General features: G+C 41.6%; 2 protein-coding genes across 9 annotated transcripts in view; one reads left to right on the forward strand and one right to left on the reverse strand.

Annotated features, from left to right (window-relative positions):
* The window catches only part of STAT1 (signal transducer and activator of transcription 1), a 40,260-nt gene extending 29,845 nt beyond the window's left edge, over nt 1–10,415 (forward strand). The window contains exons 19-24 of one of the 2 annotated variants that reach the window (XM_036254721.1): nt 463–557; nt 1,309–1,454; nt 2,965–3,150; nt 4,328–4,403; nt 5,302–5,404; nt 8,873–10,006. In XM_036254721.1, coding sequence (XP_036110614.1) covers nt 463–557; nt 1,309–1,454; nt 2,965–3,150; nt 4,328–4,403; nt 5,302–5,404; nt 8,873–8,890 — 624 coding nt within the window. In that variant the 3' untranslated portion in view covers nt 8,891–10,006. Of the gene's footprint in view, nt 1–462; nt 558–1,308; nt 1,455–2,964; nt 3,151–4,327; nt 4,404–5,301; nt 5,405–8,872 lie in introns of both variants that reach the window. The other variant, XM_036254722.1, reaches the window with a different exon arrangement.
* Nucleotides 10,416–16,283: 5,868 nt separating this feature from the next.
* GLS (glutaminase) overlaps nt 16,284–27,729 on the reverse strand; it is an 81,779-nt gene continuing 70,333 nt past the window's right edge. For all 7 annotated transcript variants that reach the window (XM_036254842.1, XM_036254845.1, XM_036254847.1 and 4 more), the window contains 4 exons: nt 20,855–20,916; nt 19,726–19,802; nt 19,567–19,630; nt 16,284–16,704 (listed from right to left, as the gene is read on the reverse strand). In XM_036254842.1, coding sequence (XP_036110735.1) covers nt 16,548–16,704; nt 19,567–19,630; nt 19,726–19,802; nt 20,855–20,916 — 360 coding nt within the window. In that variant the 3' untranslated portion in view covers nt 16,284–16,547. The remainder of the gene's footprint in view (nt 16,705–19,566; nt 19,631–19,725; nt 19,803–20,854; nt 20,917–27,729) is intronic.

Below are 27,729 nucleotides of genomic sequence, written 5' to 3' on the forward strand. Positions count from 1 at the left end.
GAAATGAGTCTTCTGTTTGCTCACACTGGCCCCCTTGGCAGCATTTTAGCCCTGTCCGTGAGAAAGTGTGCTCTGGGCCGTCGTAGATGGGTTGGCGGCCAGATGCGTTCCCCCAGCCAGTTCAAGCAGCGGAACCTGTTGGAAGGAATAATTAGACCCCGCTGAAGTCAGTAGACAGTGCTGACGGGCTCAGCTACTGGATTGTACCAGTGCCAGGCAGCTTTTGTTCTGTGCTTCACCCTGGAGGTCATCCCCTGGCTGGCTCCCTGCTGTTTGGAGAGGGAAGCAGAGGCGGCCCAGGAAATGGAAAGCTTGGTGTCTAGGTGCCAACAGGAGAGGAGGGACCAACTTTGGCAGCTGGACAGTCTTTGCAAATTAAAATGCAATGGCGGGAGGAGGCATGGTAAGTCACCAGTATTTTGGATTTTCTTGTTCCTAATGTATATATTTGTTTACTTGCAGGAAAATATAAATGATAAAAATTTTCCTTTCTGGCTTTGGATCGAAAGCATCCTTGAACTCATTAAAAAGCACCTGCTCTCTCTCTGGAACGATGGGTAAGGGCCATTGATAGATGTAAATTTGAAACACTTTCAGCACACACTCCCCTTGTTGGCTGACACAGGCCCGACCCAGACAGACTTCATGTTGCCAAGACTTGTGTGCAGCTCACAGAAACGAGGTTTACAGGCTGACCCCTCAGGCTTCATGGTCATGGAACCTCATGAGATTAAACTTATGCTTTCATAGTACATGTATATGTATTTTCAAGGCTACATTTGAAAAACTCTGAAGGCCATTCATACATTCATTCATTCCACAAAAATTTCTTGAGCACCTACTCTATTGCCCAAGAAAGGAAGAAAACACTTTTTTAACTCAGTAAATTGTTTCTAACGTACTCTTCACGTTAGTTGATATTTCAATGAAGACTTGAACTTGATCAGAAGTGTTAGATATGAAAATGTATTGTCTGAGCCTTCTTCTCTAGTGTAAAGATGCATAAATTCAGACATTTTTCCTGGCCTTCAAAATCATCAAGCCAAAATAAAAGGTTCATTTGTCATTCATTTATTGCTCATCTATAGCATCCCACTGGTACCATGTTAAGGATCTTTTTTGGACTTCAGCATATATGAGTGAAATCCTTCCTGAAGTGTCAATTAAATAGATTTAAAGCATTTTAAATAGCCTGTCCATTATTATCCTCTGTTCTTCTGTGAAGTTCCAGTGATCTTGATTTGAAAGTTAACAAAAATTAAAATGACTGAACCCTCAAACACCTGCGTCCGTCCCGTCCACATGCAGGTGTATCGTGGGCTTCATCAGCAAGGAGCGAGAGCGAGCGCTGCTGAAGGACCAGCAGCCAGGGACGTTCCTGCTGCGCTTCAGCGAGAGCTGCCGGGAAGGGGCCATCACCTTCACGTGGGTGGAGTGGTCCCAGAATGGAGGTGGTAAGCCCGTCGCCGGCATGCACTCAAAAGCCCTTCCTCATTAGTGCAAATACAAATAACGAGCTTTGGACATAAAATCACAGATCCTTTACTTACCCTCAGCTGAGCCTCTCAGATAGGATTTAATCTATCGTCACGAATATTTGTCATTCGTTGCCATACTGTGCAAATGATGGTTTTTAAATGACAAGGCCAAATTGTTTCGTTTTTCTGGTTTTTTATCTGAGATGGATGATGCGAGTCAGTTTGACTGACAGCCAGTTCTTGACCATGTGCACAGGCATAGGCGTCCAGCCTCACGGAGGAAGGCCACAGGAAGGCAGATACGACAGGCTTCCTGAGGGGCCGGGGCAGCCCTCCACCTGCCGTCACGCAGAGCAGATGCATGTTTATTTTTGTGATAGCTTGGGTTTCCATTTAACCAAATGACTCCATGACTGAAAAGTACCGGTTTGGGGGGATAAGGCTGAACAGCGGAGATGGGAGAAGGACAGAGACAAGCTGGTTACTTTTCAGTGTTTGAAGGACTGGAGGGAAAACCAATGTGTTCCGGTGAAGTTTATGCTTTCAGTGGGAAGATGAAAAAGATGGGTTTCTCTTTTTGTTCTGTTTATTTTTTTCTTCTGCTTAAAAACAAAAGACAAACAAACAAACAGGACAGCTGGGATTAGAGCCCAGTCCGGACAGCAGATGCTGGAGACTGGGGCTTTCGTCTTCGCCCCTGGTGGCTCTCGCCTGCTAGGCTGGGGGAGGGAGCTGGAAAACAAGGCAAAGATGAAGGAAAGGGTTGCCAACTTGGACGTTTAAACCCTGCCAACCAGAAAGTTAGGATGCCAGCGCAGCTGAAGTTCTAGGGCAGAGCGCCGAGGGCACTTCGACAACGGCCTCGGGGGTGCGCACCTGAAAGTTAGGTCCTGGACCCGTAGGGAACACGATTACAACGAGCCAGGGAGTAAGACCAGGAGTGACAAATTGTGGTTTCTTAGAGTAATGATTAGAGAAAAAAACCAGCAAATAGGATTTTTTTTCTTTTGTTTGTTTTAAAATTTGTTTTTCATGTGTTGTCATTGTTTATTGTAATAAAAAGTTATGGTTTTCAATATGAAAAGAAAAACAAACAGAAAGTGAGCTTATCTTTTAGTAACTTTATCTATGGCTTGAGCCAAGATGACTCAATTAGTAATTAGTAATTTATCTGCCTGTGGGTGGCACATCATTGAAGATGCAGGCTTTTAAAGGTGTTTAATGGCCTTCTTTTGGCTGTATTTACACATGTAAGCAAATAATGATAAATGCAGTGTTATTGATAGTAATGACTGCCTTTATTTTCCCTATTTTGAAGAAAGGATTATAATTTATTTAGAAACAAAGCAGTACACTGTATTGAAACTCCTAGATTGTGATTAGTTCTTAACCGTTTCTGAAATCCGTAAACTCCGCTATGTTTTGTTTCTTTCCTCTATTGTTTTGGGAGGTTCCCCAGGACTTACTTTGCGTTTCTTCTTTTTAGAACCTTACTTCCATGCGGTTGAACCCTACACGAAGAAAGAACTTTCTGCGGTTACTTTCCCTGATATTATTCGCAATTACAAAGTCATGGCTGCTGAAAATATTCCGGAGAATCCCCTGAAGTATCTGTATCCAAATATTGATAAAGACCATGCCTTTGGAAAGTATTACTCCAGGCCAAAGGAAGGTAAGTGGTGACTGTGTTCTCATCTCATCGTTGTCCGGAGTTTTCTGGAGACGGGGTCAGCCACCTCGTGCCCTAGCCTTCCTGTGAGTGCCAGCACAAACCCTGCCCGCGCTGTGCCGTTAGCTCTCCACTTTCTTTCAATTTGGTAAAAGCAGGCTTTGAAAAAATGGTATAAATACAGCGCAGTTGACACCTAATGCAGTATTTGGCCTGAAATATCTAGTAAGAAATGAGCGAATTATTTCTTATTTAAGAGGTGTTGGAAAAGTCCATTTTTGGTCTGGCGTATTTGGTACATTGTTGCTTTTCCCACATGGAAAGGAGTAAAAGATAGGACCACTATGGCCAACTGATTGATGCCAGCCTGCTCCTGTTCAAAGTAAGGAAACTGAGACCCAGGAGAAGTATAGTAGTTCATGTAGGGTGGTCCAGTAGATTAGCATAATTTTTTTTCTTTTCCTTTATTGATTTTTTAGAGAGGAAGTGAGAGGGAGAGAGAGAGAAACATCGATGAGAGAGAACATTGATTGGCCGCCTTCTGCATGTCCCCCACTGGGGATCGGGCCCATAACCTGGGCATGTGTCCTGGCTGGGAATCGAACTGATGACCTCTTGGTGCATGGGTCGACACTCAACCACTGAGCCACACTGGCTGGACAATTCGCATATTTTTAACAGTGATTATTGCTAAGAGCAGGTGTAGGCTTTGAACAGAGATCTCCTGCTTCTCTGTCTTCACCGAATTGCATTTGAAAAAGTTCAAGTTAGACCAATCTGGTTTGGAACATGCCAACAAAGCTAATTATTTCTCAGAATCAGAAATCTCAGTATTAGCACAACTACTTTGGGGGAGAAGTTGACCCCAGCTTGCCTGGACAGCGGTGTGTGACAGCAGCCAGGTTAGAACCACAGAACAGATACAACGTCTGTAGAATTTCAAGCCTTGGAAAGAGAGACCACTCAGTTTGACTCCTGTACCAAACTCTGTTCCCCTCTTCCAGCTTCCACATTCCCACCAGAATTTCAGGTGACTCAGCCAGGGACGTCATACCCCTTCAAGTTACAGGACTCTTAAGTTGACTATCAAGAAAAGAGTAACATTTTGATCGAAGAAGAAGTTGCTTGTTCTTGTGTGATTTTTGCTAATGGAAATTGTTCACAATGTGTTTGCTTCCAGCAGCAGAACCAATGGAACTTGATGGCCCTAAAGGAACTGGATACATCAAGACTGAATTGATTTCTGTGTCTGAAGTGTAAGTGAACACAGAAGAGTTCCATGTTTAAAAACCTCAAGCCAGCCCTGCTCCTGGCTGGGGCCCATGGAAGATGCCTGTGCTTTGCTTTTCCATTGTAATTGCTGCCATCACAGTTGGACTTGTTGGAAAGGTCCTAACTAGAGATCCTGGTGTCACTGCCTGTCAACATTTTACTTCCTTTATAAATAATAATAATAATAATATAACAACAAAAAAAAACAAACCCAAAGTTGTATTTAAGGTATATAAATTCTCCCCAAACTGATACTTTGAAAAGTGTGAATAAAATGAACAAAAATTGATCAGAGTGGGAAAGTAGTTCTTTTCAATCTAGAAAAGGCCAAAGTAATGATTGAGATACATTTTTTCCGCTTGCTTTTATTTTGTTGTTTCATTTTATAAAAGGTAGAAAAAAATTTGGAAAAGTCATTGTCAGTAATTTGGCCTGCAGCACTGTCTTGGGGTGAATGGATGTAGCCTTCATGTAAAAACAATCTGGAGCAGCTTTATCTGCATACACACCTCAAGGTAGGGATGAGGGACTCCCCAGACATTTCCTGATGCTTCTCGGGCCAGGGTGAGCCAAGGCGTTGGCATCACAGGCCCACAGTGCACACCTCCGCACCCACAGTTAACCAGGCAGAAGAGGCGCAGGTTCCAGTCTGGCTCTTTCTCGCTCACATCTGTAGAGTCCAGTGCATTTCCCAAGGGGCCGGGCTGGGGACAGGAACCTCTCCTGGTCTGTACTTTTTAAAATGTTTTACAAGTGTACTTACCTGAAATTCAAATATAATGTGATGAATCAGTCACAGGCCAAAGATGAAATGTGGAAGTTGACGCCACTGCTTTCATAATCTAGATGTTAACATGTCCTTTTCATTTCTCCCCATTTTAGTCACCCTTCTCGACTTCAAACCACAGAACACCTTCTCCCCATGTCTCCTGAGGAGTTCGATGAGGTGTCTCGGTACGTGGGCTCTGTAGAATTCGACAGCATGGTGAGTACCACTCGGGGTGTTCTCAGCTCCCGCTGAGCGTGCACCGTCCCGCCAGGCAGGGGGGCGCCCCAGCAGAGCCGAGAAGGGTGTTGCTCACATTGCCCGTGTCGGGTTGGAGCCTGCCATGCCTAAACTAGCTACGTCATCACAGGACTTCTATACCTGGTGTTCAGTACCTGCCAAATATTTAAAAGTTCCCCTCTGCTCTTTGAAGTGGTCCATGTAGAAATTTCATAAAATTAAGGAACTAAGATTTCTCTGATAAACTGTTTCCCTTTGGTCTGTTATTTCAGTGCTGTGTCTGAAGGAGTGTTGTTTTGAGGAAGGGGGGGACTAATGCTTGGTAATTACAATAATTATAGAGACTTAGCTGGCAGCGATGAAACAGTTTCACCTGCTCTGCGTTTGAGCGCTGAGCTGTACCGAGCACCTGGAGCTGGGGCGGGCTTGCTGGGCGCCAGGCAGTTGATGAGTGTCATGGTAAGAGACTCTTTCCTTCGGGAGCGTTTTTCCAGTATATCAAATAGGATTGTTTGCTTTTCAGCCTAAAATCCTTCCTCTTAAAGATTTTTTTCGGTTGACTGGATTTTTGCTGATGCCGTTTAATTTTAAGCTCTTTTCCGCATGAAGCTATTCCAGTCCATTTTGAAAGAATTATTTCATGCTCTAAAAAAATCCTCTTTGTATCATTAGTGGCCTTTCTTCCCCTGCACCCACCAGGTGATCAGTCATGAGGGAGGAAGGCAGGAGGGGAAAGGAGAGGGGGGAGAGGGTCTGCTCTGCACACGTTCAAGGTCACAGATCCATGTGTTCAGGGAATGTATTTATAAAACATCAGTAATATCTGCTTACAGTTAAGTTTCTAGTATGTAATTTCTTTCTTTGTCCTTTTTCCTCTCCCGAAGCAGCACAGGCTAAACTGTCCTTTCTTATGCCTTCCTGGTTGTTGAGGATGAAAAAGTCACTTAGAAAAATGCTTAGGTAGTGTAACAGCAAAATAGTTCTGTTCCTGTTGACAGGTGTGAAGTGAACCTCTTGTAGGTGTCAGGTCGCATCCTCTGTTAGCGTGTCGCCCCCAACTCTGCTTTAAAGCCCGGCACAAAAGCTGCATGAATATACTGCCTGTTCAGAACACGTAAGATAGATTGATGGAGCCACAAAAAGTTGAGCTTTGCTTCATCTGAAAGATGCACCTAGAAAACTGTTCGCACAGGACTCCGTATGTTTTACTCTAGTTTGTGATGACACGGGCTGTGTGGCCCGTGGGGGAGAGGCCTGTGCTTGGGATTGGACATCAGAGTTCTAACTCTGTCATCAGCGTTATCTCCTGTGACCTTGAGAACATAAGATGGATTAGTTTCTTCCATCTGTGCAAGCAGTGTGATTGCTTTCTCTGTGAGAGCAATCCAAATACTCTAAATAAGTGCTGGAAATGGCTCTGGGTTTCTGGATGTCCCCTGTAGCCATCCCATTTCATTCCAGATGATTTCATTCATTTCATTTGCAGAATAAAATAAACCTATTTACACGCACAACACACACACACACACAACAAACACACCCCCTCCAGATTAAAGCTGTAGAAGACGCAAACAGCTAAAAGAGGCTATAATACGGCCAAAGCTCTGGTTAGACAAATAAAAGTTGGGTCCATCTCCAGACTGAGTGGACTCCACCGGGTCTGTCTCAGATTGTCTGTCCTTAGCCTCGGCCATGGTTTCCATTCAGCACCCACTCTTGGGATCAGGGCAGATGCTCTGACACAGAGTAACTTCTCGCAGAGCTGCTATTTTCACATCTGAGGTTGCATCTCTGGACGGGAGTGGCAGGGGGCCGATGCCTGTGCCCCTCAGGGGCAGGAGGCCCGCACACTCCTGAGACTGTCCAAGAGAGACAGAGCACCTGTGTTTTCTGCAGCATGACTCAAGTATCTGCTTAGTCTGGTTTTCCTGTGCGATAAACTTTTTCCTCTGGGATAACATGAAAAGCAGTCCCCTCTCCTAGAGGCCTTTGGTTAGAACTGATTATAATAATAATAACAATAATAGAAACATTATAAATTGCTTACTATTTTCCATCTACCATACTAGACATTCTACATGTGCTATCCAGTTTAATCCCTTCACAGGCCTATCTGCTATCTGCTGTTAGCCTCCTTTGAATAGATGGGGACCTTGAGATTTAGAGGTTAGTCAATATGCTGACCTGTCTGTCACACAGCTAGTAAGAATGAGAGGCAGGATTTGAATCCAGGCTTTCTCTCCCTCTCTTTCCTTCTCCAAAGTCTACCATTTTAACTACACATTTTGTGTCAGCCATACTGAAACGGGCAAAAGCTTCATTGTGCTTTTAATCCAAAATAATTTTTCTAAGAGCTCGCTATGTATCACCCACTATTGAGTTCTTGGGGATTTTTAAAAATAGACTCAGCCCTGGTTGGTTTGGCTTGGTGGTTAAAGCTTCAGCCAAGGACTGAAGGGTTTTGGGTTCAATTCCGGTCAAGGGCATGTACCTGGGTTGCAGGTTCCATCCCCAGCCCTAGTCAGGCTCGTGCAGGAGGCAACCAATCAGTGTGTCTCTCTCACATCAATGTTTCTCTCTCTCTCTTTCCCTCCCTGATTTCCACTCTCTCTCTAAAAAAAAAAAAAAATCAGTGGAAAAATATCCTCAGGTGAGGATCAACAACAACAACAAAAGATGGACTCAGTTCTCAGGAGGATTATAGCCAAGTGCTGTATTTCTGTTGGTGTTTTGGGCTGAATAAGTCTGTTGTGCAGGGCTGTTCTGTGCATCATAGAGTGTTTCCCAGCACATCCTCACACCCAGTCATGACACCCAGAAATCTTCAGACACTGCCAGGGACAAGATCATCTCTGGGTGAGAGCACCTGTTCTGAAGGGAGAGCCCAACCTGGCAGTAGGTAGGTGTTCTTTGGATGAGCACGTCACCACCTACAAGGTGCCCTATTGAAGGCAGCGGAGCAGGAGGTACTGCTGAAGAGCTGATGGGGTTCCTAATGATTCTTCTTCTCTAGCTCGACCTGAAAAACATCCATTTATCATTCCTGCTGACTGGCCTTTAAGGAAAATTCATCATTTCTCCCACATCCCTCTGTCCATCTGGCATACAGCCCGGCATAGCCTCACCCTTGTTTTACACGAGCAGATTTGCTGGTTGCTCTGTCTCCAGACTTGCATAACAGCAGAAAGCTTTGTGCAGCTTGGATAGATTGACAGAATCAAGCCAGCAGTCTGCGGAGTAATAATCCATCAGTTTAGAGGATATAAAAGGTCTCGATCAGTCCAGGGAAAATGATAGCGCATGCTGAAAGCCCTCTAATCCCATGGCTATTTGCTGTTGGAAGTGTCTTCCGGCTACATTGTTGAACAGACAAGCTGTGTAAAATATGTGAATCTGCATTTAACAAGATCGGTGTAATAAACTTAACTACACTTTATCTTTTTACAGATGCAGTATAGAGCATGAACTGTTTCCATCTTCTGTGGCGACATCTTTCCTTCCCAACTGTGATTCCCTCCTGCCACTCTGTTCCTTCACATCCTATGTTTCTAGGGAAATGAAAGAAAGACCCACACATTTGCTGCAACCTGTTGATAGCAAGTGGATTTTTCCCTCATTCAGAAACATATGTTACTCTGAAGGGCTTCATGCATCAAAGTAAAGGTAAAAGTGAAAGCCCCCTCCACAGAGTGGGTTTTATGAATGAAAAACATTCCAAAGTAGTAACTCAGTACTACTAGAATGAGAATCCCCAAGGAAGGGTGAGACGGTTAGCAGCACTTAGCAAAGCCTGCGTCCAGCCTTTGTGGGATATGGATAGGTCACGTGGTTATTTAGGGAACTTCTTGATGTAGGATTAGCAAATTTCTATTGTAGGGAATTCTTATTTGGTTTCTCTGCTTTAAATATGACTGGAAGTTTTCCATTGGTTTATGAAATAGTTCAAAGCTAAGTTTGTGTAGAAATACATCAACTCTTAATAAAGGTAGCCATCCTGTATCCTGGGTAGGGGAGAAAAGTTGTAGTCTGTACTTTATTATATGTTCCACACTAGCCAGTTAAAGCTAAAGACAGATGTTCTCTCGGGAGAATTAACTTTTCTGTTGTTATGGCTATGTGATTCTGGCTAGTATCAGTAGACGCAAGTACATTTTCCAAATTTAGGAGTGTTATTTTCTGTTTAAACTGTAATATCCAAGCTGAATACATTCTGCCTTCAGCATGATCCACTAGTAAGTTAGATCGCCTTCTGTCCAGGGAGCCAGGCTATTAACAACGGCTCTCTCAAGGCAAGTCCCATTTTTTTTTCAAAAGTTGAAATTAATATTAAATGTAGACAAAGTCAGAAATTTATTCATGTTTCTTAAATGGGTTAATTTGTCTTTATTGTTACAAGTTGGTATTTAGTCTGTTAGTCAAAAATTTTCAAATTGAGAAGAAAGAACAGTAACCCACAAATCACTAACCAGGGACAATACGAGAATTGAATAATTTGAAAAGTCGTCCTTTGTAACTCTGAGAATTGCATATTTTCACTGATAAATGTGTTTCTCTGACAAATACATTTGCACCTGGTTCCATGATCTGTCCTGTGCTTTTTCTAGACCCCTTTTTGACTGGATGGTATTTTGTCAAATGTGTAATGTTATGTACCTCCTTCCTTCCTTTGTTCTGACACAGAAATGTGGTTTAGGGGGTTGGGTTTGCCACAGTTCTTCCAGAGAACTTTCATAGACTGCTGTCTTTGTGGCTGCATCTTAAGATCCCATGGTCACCACCACAGTTAGATTACTGTGTAAATATCATATTTCTCTGGTGAGGATAAAGTTTTCTTGAGGTCCATTCTAAAATTAAAGCTAAAGTATATGTATTGCACTAAATATGATATGCACCATGGTTCTTTGTATGGAACACAAACCAAGGCCTCCTCCCAGTTTTTACCTAAAATGACATGAACCTGACTGGGTTTATATTGATTTTTTTTTTTTTTATTGAGGTGATAAACAAAAACATTAACAAAATATTGTTTCTCATTGCTGGTGCTTAACTATTTGGCATATTTTTGTCCATTGAGAATGATCTGGCATGGTTTCATTGTACGGCACTAGCAAAGAGACTTTGTTTACTTTTCAGAAGTATTAAAGTGCTAGTGTTAGTCTCTCATTAATAGCATTTAGTGTAAAGATTCTTAAAGTTATAGGCTTTATGTGTAGGTTTGGTGTTTTAAGATTAATAACACCATTTCCCTTAGTGTTGTCCTGGCTTACCCTGCTTGCAATCTGAATTGCTGTGGCAGATGAATATAGGTCAGTGGGCCCTGGCCAGTGTGGCTCAGTTGGTTGGGCATCATCCCATGAACCAAAAAGTTTTGGGTTCAGTACCCAGTCAGGTCACATGCCCTGGTTGCGGGTTTCATCCCTGATAGGGGTTGTGCAGGGGGCAGCTGATTGATTTTCTGCTCTCACATTAATGTTTCTCTCTCTCTCTCCCCCTCTCCCTTCCTCTGTCTCTAAATATCAATTTAAAAATCTTTTAAAAAAAGATAGGTCAGTGGAAGAGATCAGAGAGGAAACATTATTAGAACAAGCTGTAATGGGTGCCATAAAGAGCAAATGAAAAAAAGTACTTTGGTCTTGGTGACCACAGCTGCTTCCAAATGCACACATAATTTGGGATTTATTTTTAAATGAATTTCAGTACTGCTAATATAAGTTTTTAATTTTAAAATATATGTAAATTGGGACTCTGTCTTGTCTCCAAATCAGTCATCTAAAATCCACACCCCTGTGATTAGATGAGTTGTTACTGAGAAGTTGTTGCACCCATATAGAAGAGTGACACTTTTCTCCAAAGATGTTATAAGCTAGGCACCATGTGTTGGAAAAGAGTAGTGCAAGAAAAAAACATAATCATAAGTTAGACATAACTCTGGCAGGTTAATCTTAACCATTGTTTGAAGAGTTATCAGGGAATAGTGGTATTATGAAGCCAGACTAGGCTTGAACTCTGGCATCATATCAAATACATTCTCATCTCCGTATCTGCAGTACTTACATCTAGGAAATATAAAGTTTCTTCATAAAGAACATTGAGAGCTATTTTTCTCCAGGGAGTAAAGTAGAAAATGCCCTGTATAGCTAGTATAAGTTTGTATCCTTATATAATTGATCATTATACAAAGTCACTAAGTAGATCCTGGCTTAGGGGTGTTTATGTGTATTAGTAATATTTTTGGTGTGGTGTTTATAGGTGTTCATAAGCACAGAGCTTTAGGTGTTACTTGGGAGAAATTTCTCCCTACTAGGGAAAGAGTTTCCTGAGATGGCAGTAAATAGATTTGCTATTTATCTGGCATTAAATGAGCAAACTCTGTTTATTGACTGTGAGCTAAAGTGGAATATTAAATCTTAGGGAACAAAGTGCTTCTTTCACATTTGACTATCCCAGGGAAAACAAGAAAATACTAGAAATTGTTTTGAAAACTGCCTACCGTTTGAACTGGTATGCTGTTCCCAAAGTAAGGGGTATTTACTTGAATGGCTTCTTTTGGTTATTAATTCAATTATTAGTTCATCAATATATATTGAGCACTGCCATGAGCCAGGCACTACTCCATATGTTTGGGAAATGTTGGTAACAAAAATCAGAGAAAGTTCATGACTTTGTGGAATTTAAGATGTTGTGAGATAGTGGATCATATATTCTCGTACAAATCATCTTATTAAAACTTAAGATTTTGTGAAGCAAACATAGCCAAAGGCAACAAAAAATTTTAAATGTTTCATAAAAATATATACTATTTCAAAGAAATGGCATTTAAAGTAGTTTTAGGAAGGCTAAAAGGTAGTATTTTTTTTTTTTTAGAACCATCAAAGATGAGTTTATGTAGCTCTTAAATGAAACTGACAAGACTCAGCTTTCAAGTTTTGGGGCATTAACTGTAGGTTATGTGTTTCTCATAATGAGAAACTAAACATCTTATATGACCAATTGAAAAAAAAGAACCACACGTAAGCAGTTTTAAACGTATTTATTACACTTATGTTGATTGGGTATACAAAGGACATAAAGATGCCTAAAGGTACCTTTGACAGAAAACTGTCAAATACCTATTATCAAACTATGCAAATTCTGTATCTCTTAATGCTGTTCCAACACTCTAATACCCTAGTGTTGGTGTCTGTTTACAGCCTTCCCCCATTTCTAGTGCAAGAATGAAGCCGTCTTGATGATATTTTGCTATTATGACTGCTTGTTGGACTCACATCCTAGTAGACCCTTCACTGACTATTTGGAGAGGCAGCAAGGGACAAGCCTGGGGCACATGGAGGCCTGGAGTCAGGTTCAGGTTCCAGAACAGAAAGAAAACACCCACTCTTTGCCCCTTTTTAATAACTGACTTAATTTTCTAATCCTTCCAATTTGGAAACACACATACCTTCCCTAGTCTTCTAGTAAGTCACTTCCTTTCCATATATAACTATAAAATATGCCTTTCCCCCAAAGCCTTTGTTTTAAATGCTACCTAACACATTCATGGGCTACTTCCCTTTACCCTCTGGTCTATGATTTACAAATTTACTCATTTTACTATGAGGATTAGCAAGTGAAATTAGGAAGATCATCCTACACCACTGAAAAAAATCCCACAAAAATAAAATGATTGTGTTGTATCACGAACAAGTATGATTTAACTTTTCACTATTTGGGGTTATTCATCCATATGTTTCCCAGCACTGAAGTCAGTCTTCTATCTGAGCATGTGCATAGCTGAAGTTGACCATGTCTCAAGACTTAACATTGTAGCATTTATGCTTCTGCATAAAACTCCTCAGGGGCAAGATTTTAGCTAATATGCAAGTAGCTGGATATTCTATCCATAGTGCACAATGTGTGGTAGGATGTAAGGAAAGAAAATGTGACTAAGTTGGTATCACAGTCCACTCATGGGTCTCAGCTTCGTCTGTGAACGAGTAAGATTAGACTGAAAATTTCCGATGTCTCTTTCAATTCTAAAATGTCAGTAATGCAGAGAGATTAACAATGACTACTAGAGCAAAGCAAATTACTTTGTGACAGTTTTGATAGTTGAAACTAGACAGCCATGGTGTTTGTGTACCTTCTCTGTGGTTAGAAAACCATACCCTGGCTCTGAACTTGGAGACCAGGTGTTTCCGCACTGGAAGCGAATGCCACTCCACACAGCCATGAACCAGTCTGGAGCTGCAGGTCACCAGCTGGTCTGACTCAGACCTCGTGTGACAGCAGTAGGTTTAGCTCCCCAAACAGAGGTCAAGGCTTTATGACAATGACCTCTCTTCTCTTTAAAGGTTTTCGAACCCCTTCTAGAGAAGGACATGTTTAATGGCTCAATTCAACAAACACTTACTGAGCACCTCCTAACTGTAAAAGGATGGTGTTAACTTCTAGGGGAATATATGCCTGCCCACCCTTCTCACCTTCAAGGATTACGTCCACACAGGATTCTCATCTCAATCATTTTGGTAACCCCACCTGACACCTTGCACAGTGCCTGTCTCACAGTAGGCATTAGAAATGGATCTGAGCCAACCATACACGGTCCCTATGCTCAGTGGAGTTCCCAACCCAGTGATATAAGAGAAAACCCTCATTGTTTTTTAAAACAGTTCATTTCCACAGTTTTTTTGATACATGTGTTTATTATGCTGTAAAAAGCAACACTACCTGATTTCATTTAAAATAAATATTTCCCAACTTCAGAATACTTACAACTTAAGAGTTTTAAGATTTGGTTCAGTTTGGGAGGTTCTGGCAGCAAATACATTCATAGCTGTACAATCCCCAGGAACAATCTAAGTCCAACATCAGGTCATTCAGTCCCTGCCAGACAACAGCATCAAGTGGTCGGGCTCCGCAGTTCAGGGGCAGTGGGGCAGCACGACACCCAAAGGTGAGAGAGAGCATTAGAACCGAGAGCCGCAGAAACAGCAATGTATACAAAACTTGAAATAAACATGACCATATAGAGCGTTCATGTACAGAAAAAAAGCACATACGATTGTAAAGCAAAACAAAAAGATCTTTGGAATATACAGATGGCAGCGGGTAACAGCACAGTCAGAAGCATTTAAACCAAGTGTGCTCATCGTTGTCGGCCAGCGGCCGGAGCGGGAACCAGTGTGCAGTCACAGATGACCTCGTGGGTAAATAAGGGCACTTCTAACTAAACCACAAAGATTTTACAAAATCGTTTTAATCAGAGAAAAGATGAAAACTATCTTTGTTCCAAAATAATAGAACCTCTTTTTATTAAAGAAAAGCCTCAAAATCATTGGTAATCTTTAAGCCACACAAATGGAACCATCTTAATGTTTCATTCTCATCACACTAAGCAAGCTGCTGTTTGAGCAGTTATTTCAGTTCAAGAGGATCTACCCCATATTATCTTGGGGGCAGTGCTGTTCCTCTGCAGTATTTTGTAAATGCTACCTGTCTGCATGGTTTGATAGATTCCTGGGCAGGAACACAGCAGCTGGGCTGGATACCCAGCTACCTTATTCCCACAGAGGCACGTGGGTCCAGCTTCGTGCCTCACGCTGCCCAGTTAGGGAGCCCTGGCCCCGGTACCACTGAAGGGGTGCTGTCCGGGGAACAGGAGGGCGAGGGCTGGAGCTGCTGACTTAGACTGGAAGCAGAAATTGAAACACTTGGAGGCTGCTAGAGTGGGAAATGGGCCATTGGGCACGATAAAGCTTGGAAGCAGCAGTGTGAGCCAATAGAAAAGAAAAAAGAAAAGAATTTGCTATATTAATGTAACAACTAGCATTCATGTGGTTGAGGTTTCTGCTCATTTCACTAAACACAGATTCAAAGAAGTCCTCTGTGTGTGTGTGTGTGTGTGTGTGTGTGTAATATCAGGTGTTCTCACTAACACACCCCTTTATCTTTGAAGTATGATAAAGTATATGTGCAATTCTTCCCCCAAACAAACTCTGGGTCTCAATTTAAATGAAATGGCCTTTTCTTATTAAACAATACAGCCCACTAAAATTATATACTAGAGAATCAGGAGAAAACTGGAGTGATCTAGTGGCCCCCAAACATCTTCATGCAGACTTTTCACGATGGGTTTAAAAACAAATGTTACTTGTAGCAGTTCCAATGCCGTCATGGTAACTGGTAACTCAGAGCACTTCTGAGTGTATCCTGGAAGCTGAAAAATATCTTCTGAAAGAGCCGCAGTAGCACATCCCTTCTTTAGGCTGAACATTTTGATTAATTGGTACTTAATTTGTCTCTGGTTCATCTCCTATAGACAATGGCCTAGTTATAGCTTGGATGCCAGCCTTGTGAGGAACGGTCTGACTCACTGTGGAAACAGGAAACCGCGCAGTGTGCCAGCGCCCGCTTTCCCGCCGAAGGGAAGAGGCGAAGAGCTAAGTGTCCGGGGAGAGAGGCTGACAAAGGGGACGTACAAAAGGAAATTTTTTTCAAAAGTATTATAACTACATTCACACATAGATTTTGGTCACCAAACATATCTTAAACAGATTCCCTGATCAAGTCTAATCAGAATTGGTCTATCCTACTAACAGTTGTTAACTATTATAGTTTTTAAAGTGACATCATGACGCTAGGATAATGGGAGACATTTTAAACACACAACCATAAGTGCGTATAGTTGTTCAAACACTCAAACTAAATCTATATTTGAAGTCATGAAAATCACACTGTTTTGCTTCTCAAGGCAGCCTCGACCCATGTGGACAGGCTGTATAACAGAGCTTAATTTATAGATGCAATTCAGCAGATCGTCACCAAAAACTGAAAATTCACAGAACACAAAAATAAATCATGAAGACCTCACAGATAAGCCAGCATTGGTAACTATTTCTTTTACATCAAATTATACAGTGCACGAGGTAAATATCACTCACATTATGGAGGGAGATCATTTTATTTCTATTTTTTCCCAAAGAGATCAGATTTGTCCTGTGCGTACAATGAAGAAAATTCCAGTAACACTGAAATGACAAATGTTGTAAAATATACATCACTACCAGATAGAAATACACACGTTCGTCATAGTTATTTTCCACAATTAAATAGGTAAGTGATTTAAATCTTGGGCTTAAGATCATTACAAAAGTCCATCAAGATTCTTCTGGACGGTTTGATTTTCCTTTCCCTCATCTGAATCTCCTTGAGGGGTGTACTGGACTTGGTATTCCTGGAGGATTTTAAATACGTCATGGTGTCCAAAGTGCAGCGCTTCATCCATGGGAGTGTTATTCCACCTAAACGAGTAGCACAGCATGGACTGGGTCACTGGGTAATTTCTGTACAGAGATGAAATCTAGCATTCTTACGTTTCAAATGCAGGTTAAAGGGCCATTCAAATTTAGCCATTTTAGCAATGTTATAAGTAAAAATTAATTGAAAAAATAGAAAGGGATTCATAATTCAAAAAGTGGTCTCAGAGACAACTTTGGGATATGGGGAGGAAGAGAAAAGTAGTATTCTACAAGAGGACCTCGTTCACATATCTAAGTGCTTACAGAAGGGAAGTTCTGGTATTGACAGATACTGTAGACTCCTCCAGATTCCTGAATTTTAACTTCATGAAAAGCTCAAAGGATCTCTCTTCAAATAAAATGCTCAAAGAAAATTCAGGTATATAGCATCCATCACCCTAGCCTTTGATAGAAAATTTGTGTTCCTGTCAGTTAAAAAATCACAGTAAATCTCAGGTGCCTGGAAATAACTATGACCTCATTAGGGCTCAGTCATACATTGTAGGAGAAGATCGGCCCCAGGGGAACTGACATGTTCATCATCTCTGGTAAAGATGGGACTCCAGGGCCAGCTGCACAAACAGAAGGATAACTTCCCTTCCCATTGTGTGTTTCTGGGGCTGTGCTCTTTAGAGGGATGGAGATGAAGACTGAAGATAAGAAGTGAAGAGCTGTCCTTTCTATTTCTTCTACCTCTGTCCTTAACCTTTTACTTCTTAAGGAGGCCACAATATGGATCCAAAAGGTTTTGTTTATAGTTTCATTTGAAAAATATTTTTGGATAAAATTTGATAACCTGTTCTTAATTTTAAAAATCAGGTAAGTAACATTTTACATGTATTTTTTTCCTCAAAAAAACAGAACAAAACAAAAAAACACACCAAAAACAAAACAAAAAACAACCCAGCTGAGTTGTTGCTTTTTACTTCTACATTGGCCTTCATTAATTTTTGGGAGTCAGTGGCCTTAAATGGGAGGTGGGGGGACTTTTCAGTCCTCTACAGCATATAATTATCTGTCTTTCGGGGGGGGGGATAGAATGTTAACTGCAAGTTACCTTTTTTAAAGCTCTTTTTTCCATGAAATAATGCAAAATATCAACTTTCAGAATATACTAAATCCACTCAAGCCTATTTTACAATTTTAGGTGACACTGATTCTGTGAAATAGAGGAAAGAATTGTCTTGGTCTAACTTACATTCCCAAATAGTTGAATATCTAGTTATCGAGTTACTCACTTAGCTAACTTTTGCTTCAGATGGGTACTTCTACTTCCATATTCCTACTGGCCAATTAGGGCAGAAAAAAAAGTTTGTTTTCAATCCTTAAGTATGCAAAGCACAGTAAATATTTCCACATGTGTTAAATAATGTTTTAGTTGGGATTATACACACGGATGAAGGGGGAAATACTCTTTAGCTTCTTGCTCTTGAAAGAGCCGGCATGGGCATTATATCTGGGTATAAAAGGGAGGATTGTCATCCTAACATGAGGTTTTAGAATACCGCCAAAAAGGTTATGATCTTAGATAACCAATGTGTTACCATGCTTAAAGATTGCTAACAATTTTCAGACACTGACCACAACTTTTCTGCATTTCTTGCAAGCTGAACTAATAAAAGCTAATTAAATCTCTAATTTAAAACAAACAAACAAACAATAAAACCTTACTAAATAGAAAGACATAATAACTAGAGAATAATTAGCATGCTTTAAACTTGATTCAGTCCTCAATTATCCAATCCAAACTCATTAATATCAAATTTCTCCAAGTATTTATTTCCTTCCACTCTTCTAAACCTTTATTCTCATTACTCACTGACTCATGGAATTAAGTGCTCCAAACAAAAGACACAGGGTAGCTGAATGGCTAAGAAAACAAGACCATATATATGCTGTCTACAAGGGACGCACCTCAGAACGAAAGATACACACAAATTGAAAGTAAAGGGATGGAAAAAGTATTTCATGCAAAGGGAAATGAAAAAAAAAATAAAGCTGGAGTAGCAATTATATCAGACAAAATAGACTTTAAAACAAAGGCTATAAAAGACAAAGACACTACATGATGATAAAGGGATCAATCCAACGAAAAGGTACAACCCTTGTAAACATTTATGCTCCCAACATAGGAGCACCTAAAAATATACAGCAAATCGTGCAGTTACAATGTGCCAGTACACGAGTACAGAGTTCAAGTGTATACATAAGCTGTGCTCTTGCCCCTCCCTGGACTGTCCACTTTGTGGTCAGCCTTTACTGCGTGATGAATGGCAGTTGGCCATCTGGACCAAGAGGGAGAGGAGAGGAGCAAAATAAATTCCTGGTCAATTTCTCCCACTAAAGATGGAGTGCCCTTCTCTTCTGTGCCTTCGAACCTCATTTCCTCCACACACTGATTAAAATCCAACTCCACAAAGCCTAAGAGTGACTCCATCAAAATCCTGGAATTTCAACAACTCCAACATATTCACCTTAGGGTTCTATAACAGTAATGTTCGTATGTGTTTTAAATGTGTTCCTATAAATGCCTATCTTGTCTAGTTAAAAATCCCATGAGGACACAATTCCTGTTTTCTCTTTCCAAACACAAAGAATTGTTTTCTTCATATGGTGTATTGACAGACTGTCAAACTAACTTGGAAAGTTCTACATAAGAAATAGGATATGGGAGAGAAAACGATCTTCCCAGCAGACACAAGGTGGTGGTTGTTGTTTTATACGGCCCCATACCAAGTTCAAGAATGTAAGAATGTCTTCAATACATGCACAGTGGATCTAAATACACCATCATGTAACCACTGTACCCGTGCAATAGAACCCTCGCTTTCCAGTGATATGTCGGAAGGTAGTATTGGTGCTCACCTATCCTTGGGGAAAGGATTTACTTTGCAGGCTTCCAGCAAAAATTTAACAACTTCCACATGACCTGTATCCAAAACAAAACAAGCAGATTTTAGTACAGACTAGAAATTAAGTCCAAAAAGAAAAAAGAAAAAATAGATGAGTGGCTCATGTAATTACCCTCTGCAGCAGCAACATGGAGGGCTGTTCTAGAATCATAGTCTCGCTGTTCCATGTCCATGGCTGACAAAGCAAATCTGAAAATTTGGAAGCATAGCTATTCATTGTATATGTGCATAAAATTTAATCCACACTCATAACATTTAAACCATCAGTCCAATTGAAAGTCGTGTGAAACCGGCGCCATCCTTCACCAGGCTCACTAATGGAAACTTGAGAGCCTATTCAACCAGAACACAAGCGTCTCGGCAAATGCCACTTGCCCTCTCTTCCTTAGCTTTGCTCTTTTTTGGTAAGAGGGAATGTTTGCCATCTCACAGAATTAAACTTCATTATATTATTGTTCAAAACTCGAGAACAGTGGCACAACTATACCAAAGCTTTTGCTTTAGAAGGGGCAGTAACTAATACCTACACTAAAGTGTTTTCACCAAGACTCCCATTCTTGAACATTTTACAGTCTACAGTTTACAAGTACTAATCAGACTTTGTTTTTTTAAATGGGAAGAGCACATTTTTTATTGAGATACAACATGTAAGTTTAAGATGTACAATGTGTTGATTTGATGTATCTATATTGCAATATAATTACCAACAAAGTGTTAGCTAACATCTGTATCGTGTCACATAATTATCATTTGTATTTTGTGGTGAGAACAATTAAGATCTAGTCTCTTAGCAGCTTTGAAGTTTATAATACAGTATTGTTAGGACAAGGAGTAATCAGACTTTAAAACAAAGGTCGACATTAAGCACATTTTTCACATTAAAGTTCAGTTGCAACTCTATACAAAGACCTTGTGGTAAATATATAATACTATGTGACCTTTCTATCTCTGGTGATCTGTAGAACACCAAATGCCCCTATTCGCCACCCCCTCACCTCCAGAGACAGTTATCACTTAGTGATACTTATCGCTGCCACGGGGGCCTGGGCGTTGAGAGGAAGTAGAAAAGGACAAGACTGCACAGCAAGCCTAAAGCACTGGAAGTGGAAATTTAATATAAATTTGGGTCTTTTTTATTAGAGGGAAATGCAAGTGAGATTTTAGCCTTAAGATGGCCATTTACCCAGAAACAACTGTATGAACATCTGTAAACCATATGCTAACCCAGCCTGTTAACATACCTCCGAAGTGCGGACACGTCTCCAGTGTACGCAGCAAACAAAAGGTTTATCACTGACTTAACCTGCGAAGAAAAGAAAGTTCAGGCTTCCACAGGGGAAATAAATACATAGAATGTGAAGTGTCACCGGTAAGTGATTTCCATGTGCTTGGAACACTGCAGCTAGGGCACACACACAAAGTTATCGTAAGCACACTTCTCTAACCAAAAACAAAGCACATATGTGTTATTTTCCTTCTTTTTTTTTAACAGAGGATTATGAGGGGAAATCCAACAATAAAGATAAGAGACATGTGGGAAGGAATGGAACGCTATCAATTGGCACGAAAGAATGGAAAGTTGTAACCTGTGAAACACACATAGTTGGAGCAACTGAAAACTGTTCAGAACCATTCTCATTTAGCACGCCTCAGGACTGTGAGCTGACTTGTATGCTCACAAAACTCACATCACATCATTGCTAAAAACTAAATTATGCTACATAAATGTTAGTTCCCTGCCAGCAGTCACTGTCCTTACCAATCACCAATTGCTGGCTTCTTTGGATGTCTTGAGACAAGATTTCGTATTAATCATCTTACACTTGAGAATTAGACTATATTTCACTGGGGAGACAGTCTTCAGTTCAATTCTCAGAGCCCATGACACTGCCTCTGCTCAGATGGTGGATGAAATCCCTAAGTCAATGCCGTTGAGCACTCCAAGACTTCAACATGTATCTTCTTTTGACAATTACCCACCCTCTTGCCCTTATAATAAGAAAAAGGCTAGTTTATCCCACAGACACTGGATTTTTTTTTTAATCTTCACCCAAGGACATTTTTCCATTTTTTGTTCGGATAGAGTGGGAGGAAGGGAGTGAGAAACATCGATGTGAAGGGACACATCGAGTGGCTGCCACCCGCACGACCCAACCAGGGCCGGGGACAAACTGCAACCGAGGTACGTGCCCTTAGTGGGAACCGAACCTGGGTCTCTCTGGACCACAGGCCGACACTCTAACCGCTGAACCAAACCAGCCAGGGCAGCACTGGATTTTGATCTGCTTTCATGAAGACTTTAGCCCTGTTTTTGAGAAACTAAATGAGTGAACACTGTTTGTAAATATTTCATAAATTCCCAGTATTATTTTATACTTTGCAACTTCGATAACAGTGGACTTAATGGTAGAAAAGAGAAGTTTTAAGTAGAGAGATGGAAAATAACCCAGCTATTCACAAACAAAACCACAAACAAAGCTACAGCCGTGGGAATTGCTTTCAATATTTTGACCTGGGCATACCTCCTTTCCCTCTATGGCTTCCCTTCCCCACAACGTACAAACTTTTCAATCAAACTGGAACCAGCCGTTGATGGACTCCTCCACTTTGGCATTTTCAAAATGTGTTCTGCAGAAACTAGGCCACACATGCTCCGTGAAGAAAAGGGTTCTGTGGCCAGATCTTTTCCTAAAATATTACATCCCCCTTCTTGGGGATTCATGAGCATATGAAAGGCTCTGTAAAGTTCTATAGTATAGGAACCTAATTAGCTGAGCACATCCCCAAAATTTTACTACTACTTACTATTATTTTTGACATCACTCCAAAAATAAGCCACATATTCTTATTCCTTCAGTCCATTAGCTTCCCTTCTGGCTACCCTGTTCTGCTTCTACCCAGCCTGTACCTTGTAGTCACTCCATCTCTTGCAAACCCGAAGTCCAGAAGTTTTCTCAATGGGAGTAAGGGAAAAGCTTAACAGAATGAACCAGAATGTTCTAGAAGCATACATAAGCATCTCCTCCCATTTCTACATTTCAGGGAGAATAGTCTTTTGAAACAAGTGTCCAGGTGATTTTTGATATGCACTCTTCTGGGTTATGAACCACTGGTCCAGAAGCCCTTAACCTGTTTTCAAATTGGATCCATTTGAAATCCACAATTCCCTTTGTGTTCTTGCCCCTGCCCCCTCCCCCCAAAAAACTGATGGGCTATTACAAATTATTCTCCATATTTCCAACTGCTTGATAAATTTTTTTCTTCTTGTCTCCCTTCCACACTTTCTTCAGACCTTTAATAACAAGGGCAACCCCTAAAACAGATGACCCTGACCAAACTTTATTAAAATAACAAACTGTTCTCACCTCTTCCTCCTGTTACACTAAATATCTGCTTCTCTTCTCCCTTCCTTCCCTCTAAACCTCAAAGCAAAAAGTATCTACCTTTCCTCATTTCTGAGACTTACTTCTTTCCCATTTCGTCAAACTACGTTCTCCAGATCCCCTACCTTTGCTCCCTTGTTTATCCTCTTTCTTTCTACCTTCAACGTTTTCCTTCACTGGTTCCCTTATCTCTGCCTTAACAGACACAACTTCAGCCTATTTTGAAAAACCAACACATGACCCCATTGCTACTGCTTTCAGTGCATATTTTCTGAAAGTAGTTTGTTTTTTTTAATTCCCTGCAAATTAACTTCACACCCACGATCACCTCTAAATAGTATTTGCAAAAGCTCCAGCAGCCTTCCCAAAGCCCCACTATCTCTGACCCCTGCAACACGCCCCACCCTCTCACTCTTAGTCTTCCATGATGCTGGTTATCGGATCTTGTCCTGTTTGCTACTTAGAGACATTTCCCATGTTCCACTGCCTAATAACAAAGGAGGTCTCCATCTTTCATGTTTTTCAACATCATCTCCCTCAAAGATTTGATACATCCCCTTTGGGCAAGATAAGTTCCCAATCTACATCTTTAAATCTCTGTTTGCAAGCCTTAACCCTGCAGCGCCACTTGCTTGCCATGCTGTCATTTCAAATTCAGAAAATAGCAAACCTCTCTGAAGCCCTGAGGCTCCCCGTCCGGGCTTCAAAAGTCCCTATCTGTCTTGCAGCTTGACACTGCCTCTAGGATGTTTAATAGGCATCTCAGACTTATGCCCAAAAAGAACTTGATTTCCGCCACCTTCCCTCCACTCCCCCACCCACAGTAGTTAGCTCCCTCATTTTGGAATGACACAATTCGCCCAGCTGCTCAGGGCAAAAACGGAGTCACCATGCAGGGCTGCTGACGGCGGCTGCACAGGTTGAGCCCTCCACAAGGATGCCCAGCCAGGTAGGCACACCCCGTCCATGTTCCTCTCACCCCACTGTGGTGTGCAGAACCCAGGAAGCAAGGGAGCCTTCACACAAATGTGCTGAGAGGTCTGCTTACACGAGAGGCAGAACTAGTTTTTTTCAATGGACACAAATCCACCATATAGACCCTAGAGGTATTCCTTGATTCTGGTTCTCACAATCGACATCTAGGTCAACAAATAGGCTCTTCCTCCAAAATATATTTGGTATCCCACCACTTCCAACCACCTCCACTACGGCTGCCCTAGGCTCCAAGGCATCACTTTTTTTTTTATCCTCACCCGAGGACATTTTTCCATTTTTTGTTCAGATAGAGTGGGAGGGAGAGAGAGGAAGAGAGAGAGAGAGAAACATCGATGTGAAAGGGACACATCGAGTGGCTGCCTCCCGCACAACCGACCAGGGCCAGGGACAAACTGCAACCGAGGCACGCGCCCCTAGCAGGAACCGAACCCGGGTCTCTCAGGACCCAGGCCGACGCTCTAACTGCTGAGCCAAACCGGCCAGGACCAAGGCATCACTTTAAGCTCTCACCTGGAGCCGTGCAATAACCTCCTAACTGTAGTCATCATGTGCCGCATAATGACGTTTTGGTCAACGATGAACGGCATACACCACGATGGTATGTCACAGAGCCTGGGGGTGTAGTAGGCTATGCCCCCCAGCTTTGTGTAAGTGTACTCTCTGATGTTTGCACAACCACAAAATCACCTAATGACACATTTTCAGATCGTATCCCCATCGTTGAGTGGTGCATGCCTGAATTCCTCTTGTTCGGCTCTGCTGCCAGGGATCTTTTGAAGACATAGATGGTGGCACTCCTGATTACTCTCCGTCATTCCTAGAGTGAAATTCAAACTCTCTACCATGGCTTTCAGGACACAAAATGCTGTAGTCCCTCGTTACACTGTGTCTTTCTTGACCACTCTGCCCCTCCTAGCTCCACCCCAGCCAGGCAGTCTTCCTGCTGGTTACCAGCTGTGGTGCTGCTGCTGGGTCTGCTCTTTCCCAGGTAGCGAGGAGGCTCCCTCCCTCCCTCCACTCAGGTCTCTACTCCAATGTCATCCCACAGACTCCAAGTACTGCCCTCTTTTCACACTCCTTATCCCCTGCCTTTTCTTCAGAGCACTTATCATTTACACACACACACACACACACACACACACACACACACACAACTTGTTTCTTGTCTCTTTCCCCTATTAAACGTTAAGCTCCATTTGGGCAGAGACTTTGCCTTTCTCTTCCCAATAACCCCCATGCCTCCCACGCGTACTAGGTACTCATTAAATGTGATAACTCAAAATGATAAAAAAAAATCTGTTTACTCAAATTAACACATTGTGTACTTTAACCTTACAGCTGTATGTATGTCTATTACATCTCCTTTTTTTTTTTAAATGTGTTCACTGACTAAATAAAAATTTTCTCCCAAAGCATTAAATATTCAAATTGTTAGCACCATTTGGGGATTAAATTACAATCATTATTAATTCTTCTACCTCCTGCCTGGCCAGTGTGGCTCAGTGGTTGAGTGTCGACCCATGCACCAAGAGGTCACCAGTTCGATTCCCAGTCGGGGCACATGCCCAGGTTGTGGCCAAATCCCCAGTGGGGGGTGTGCAGGAGGTGGCCAATCGATGTTCTCTCTCATCGATGTTTCTCTCTCTCTCTCTCCTTCTATTCATTCTTCTACCTCCCTTCACTTTACTTCTTCAAAAAGCATTACCAAAGTTATTCAGTTCTCCTCACCGGTACCCTGCTTCTAGTCCTTCCACCCTCCAGAACCTTCCCATGTACTTCTAATCATCTTCACAAAACATTGCTCTGATCACTAAAGGTTTCTCAGCAAGTGATTGTCCAAAAAACCCCCAAATCATTCCTGATAAAACTTAAATTCCTTAGGCTTGCATTCAAGATTCTTCAGTTTGCTAACTTAACTTTTCTCTCTCAACCTCAACAGAGGAAAATTGATCTTACTTCTAACCTTTTAAAATATATTTTCATTGACTTTTTTAGAGAGAAAGTAAGGGAGAGGGAGAGGGAAACATTGATCGGCTGCCTCCTGCATGCCCCCTACTGGGGATCTAGCCCACAACCCAGGCATGTGCCCTGACCGGGAATTGAACCGGTGAACTCTTGGTACCTGAGACAATGCTAAAGCACTAAGCCATGCCAGCTGGGCTGCCCTTAATTTTATCTTCATGTCTAGGCTCTTTCTCTCTTCTTGGGAATACCTGGATTTCTAATGAAATCTGTCCATTCCCTCTAGGGCTGGCTTGAAAGCCCCAGAAAGCCCCTTCTCAGCTGCACAATTCCTCATGCATCTCATCCAGCATTAATTATCCATGTTGCTTGTTGCCAGCTGCCCACACAGTGCTCAGGGACAGCATGAGGCAGGGTTCATCAGTTAGATAACTTCTTTCCCACTACAACCCTGAGTGTACTTTCTGCTGCTCCCAAGCCACAGTATATACTATCTATCCCTGAAAACAAACATCTTTTCTCCACCCATTTCTCACTGCAATTATTCTGAACCCCTCCTCTGAACTCTACTCCAGTCTCTTAAATCAGAAGTCACCCTTTCTCCTACATTTGCTTCACTAGGGCACCGGCACACGTGTATCTTATCTCCCCCACTACTTGAAATCCAGAACCCTGATGTGCATAGCATTAATATTAACTACCTACAGTTCTCATTCTTTATTGTGTATTAGCAATGAGTCCTTGACTTATTTGTGACTGTATGCATGAACTTTTATCAAATTCTGAATTTAGACCAAGCTAGTTTGAAGAGATTTTATTATATAGTGTATCAGTCAATTATTCAATATTTCCAAAGTTCTAAGAGTAAATTCCTTATTAATAAGGTCCATGAAAGGCTGATTTTAGAATATAATCAGTTTCCTGAGAGTATACTAATATTTTATTCATAAGCATGCTTCAGTTCAGAGCAATAAATGTAGAATAAATTAGAAAACTTTAATGAACTTTAAAAGACTCTGACTAACTGGGGGGTGGGAGGAAACAACTAGATTGCCTTAAAAAAGTACTAAAGCATAACATGGGGGATTAGTATTCTTCCCATGGGGGAAAAAAAAAAGATTAGCCACAGGGCTGAATTTAGTCCAAATCAGAAGACAGGAGCATGATGTCAAAATGAGGGTCATTCACTCCAAGAAAGATAAACTCTAGGAAGGAGGCAGACAAGACAGACAGACACTAGGAGGGAGGCATACAGACAGACACTAGGAGGGAGGCATACAGACAGACACTAGGAGGCAGACAAGACAGACAAACACTAGGAGGGAGGCAGACAGACAGACACTAGGAGGGAGGCAGACAAGACAGACACTAGGAGGGAGGCAGCACGGGCACAGTGCCATTTAAAACTAAAAGGCACGAATGCCTCTGCTCCAGCAAATACCTCTACGTTTAAGGCTTGCATAAATCAAGAAATGAGCTATGAGCAGAATGCCAAGAAAGAAAATGGAACAGCTGAACAGTTTTGAGACAGTAGATGAGTGTTATCTCCTTTAGGGACAGCCCAGTTCCTGCTGTTAAACGAGTTCCACAAGTATTCCCAACTTGACTGGCACACCCTCTGGAATGACTACCAAAGCAAACCAAAGGGAAGGAGGAGGACCCCTAAAAGACGAGTCACCCAACTCCAAGCCTACTCTTGCAAAGGATAGAGGTGTGCCAACCATTGATCAAGGCTCATTCCCTTAACTTCCCAGTGCATACTTGAGTTACGTTAA

The sequence above is a fragment of the Molossus molossus genome, unplaced genomic scaffold (assembly GCF_014108415.1).
Source record: "Molossus molossus isolate mMolMol1 unplaced genomic scaffold, mMolMol1.p scaffold_m16_p_11, whole genome shotgun sequence".
Classification (NCBI taxonomy): Eukaryota; Metazoa; Chordata; class Mammalia; order Chiroptera; family Molossidae; genus Molossus; species Molossus molossus.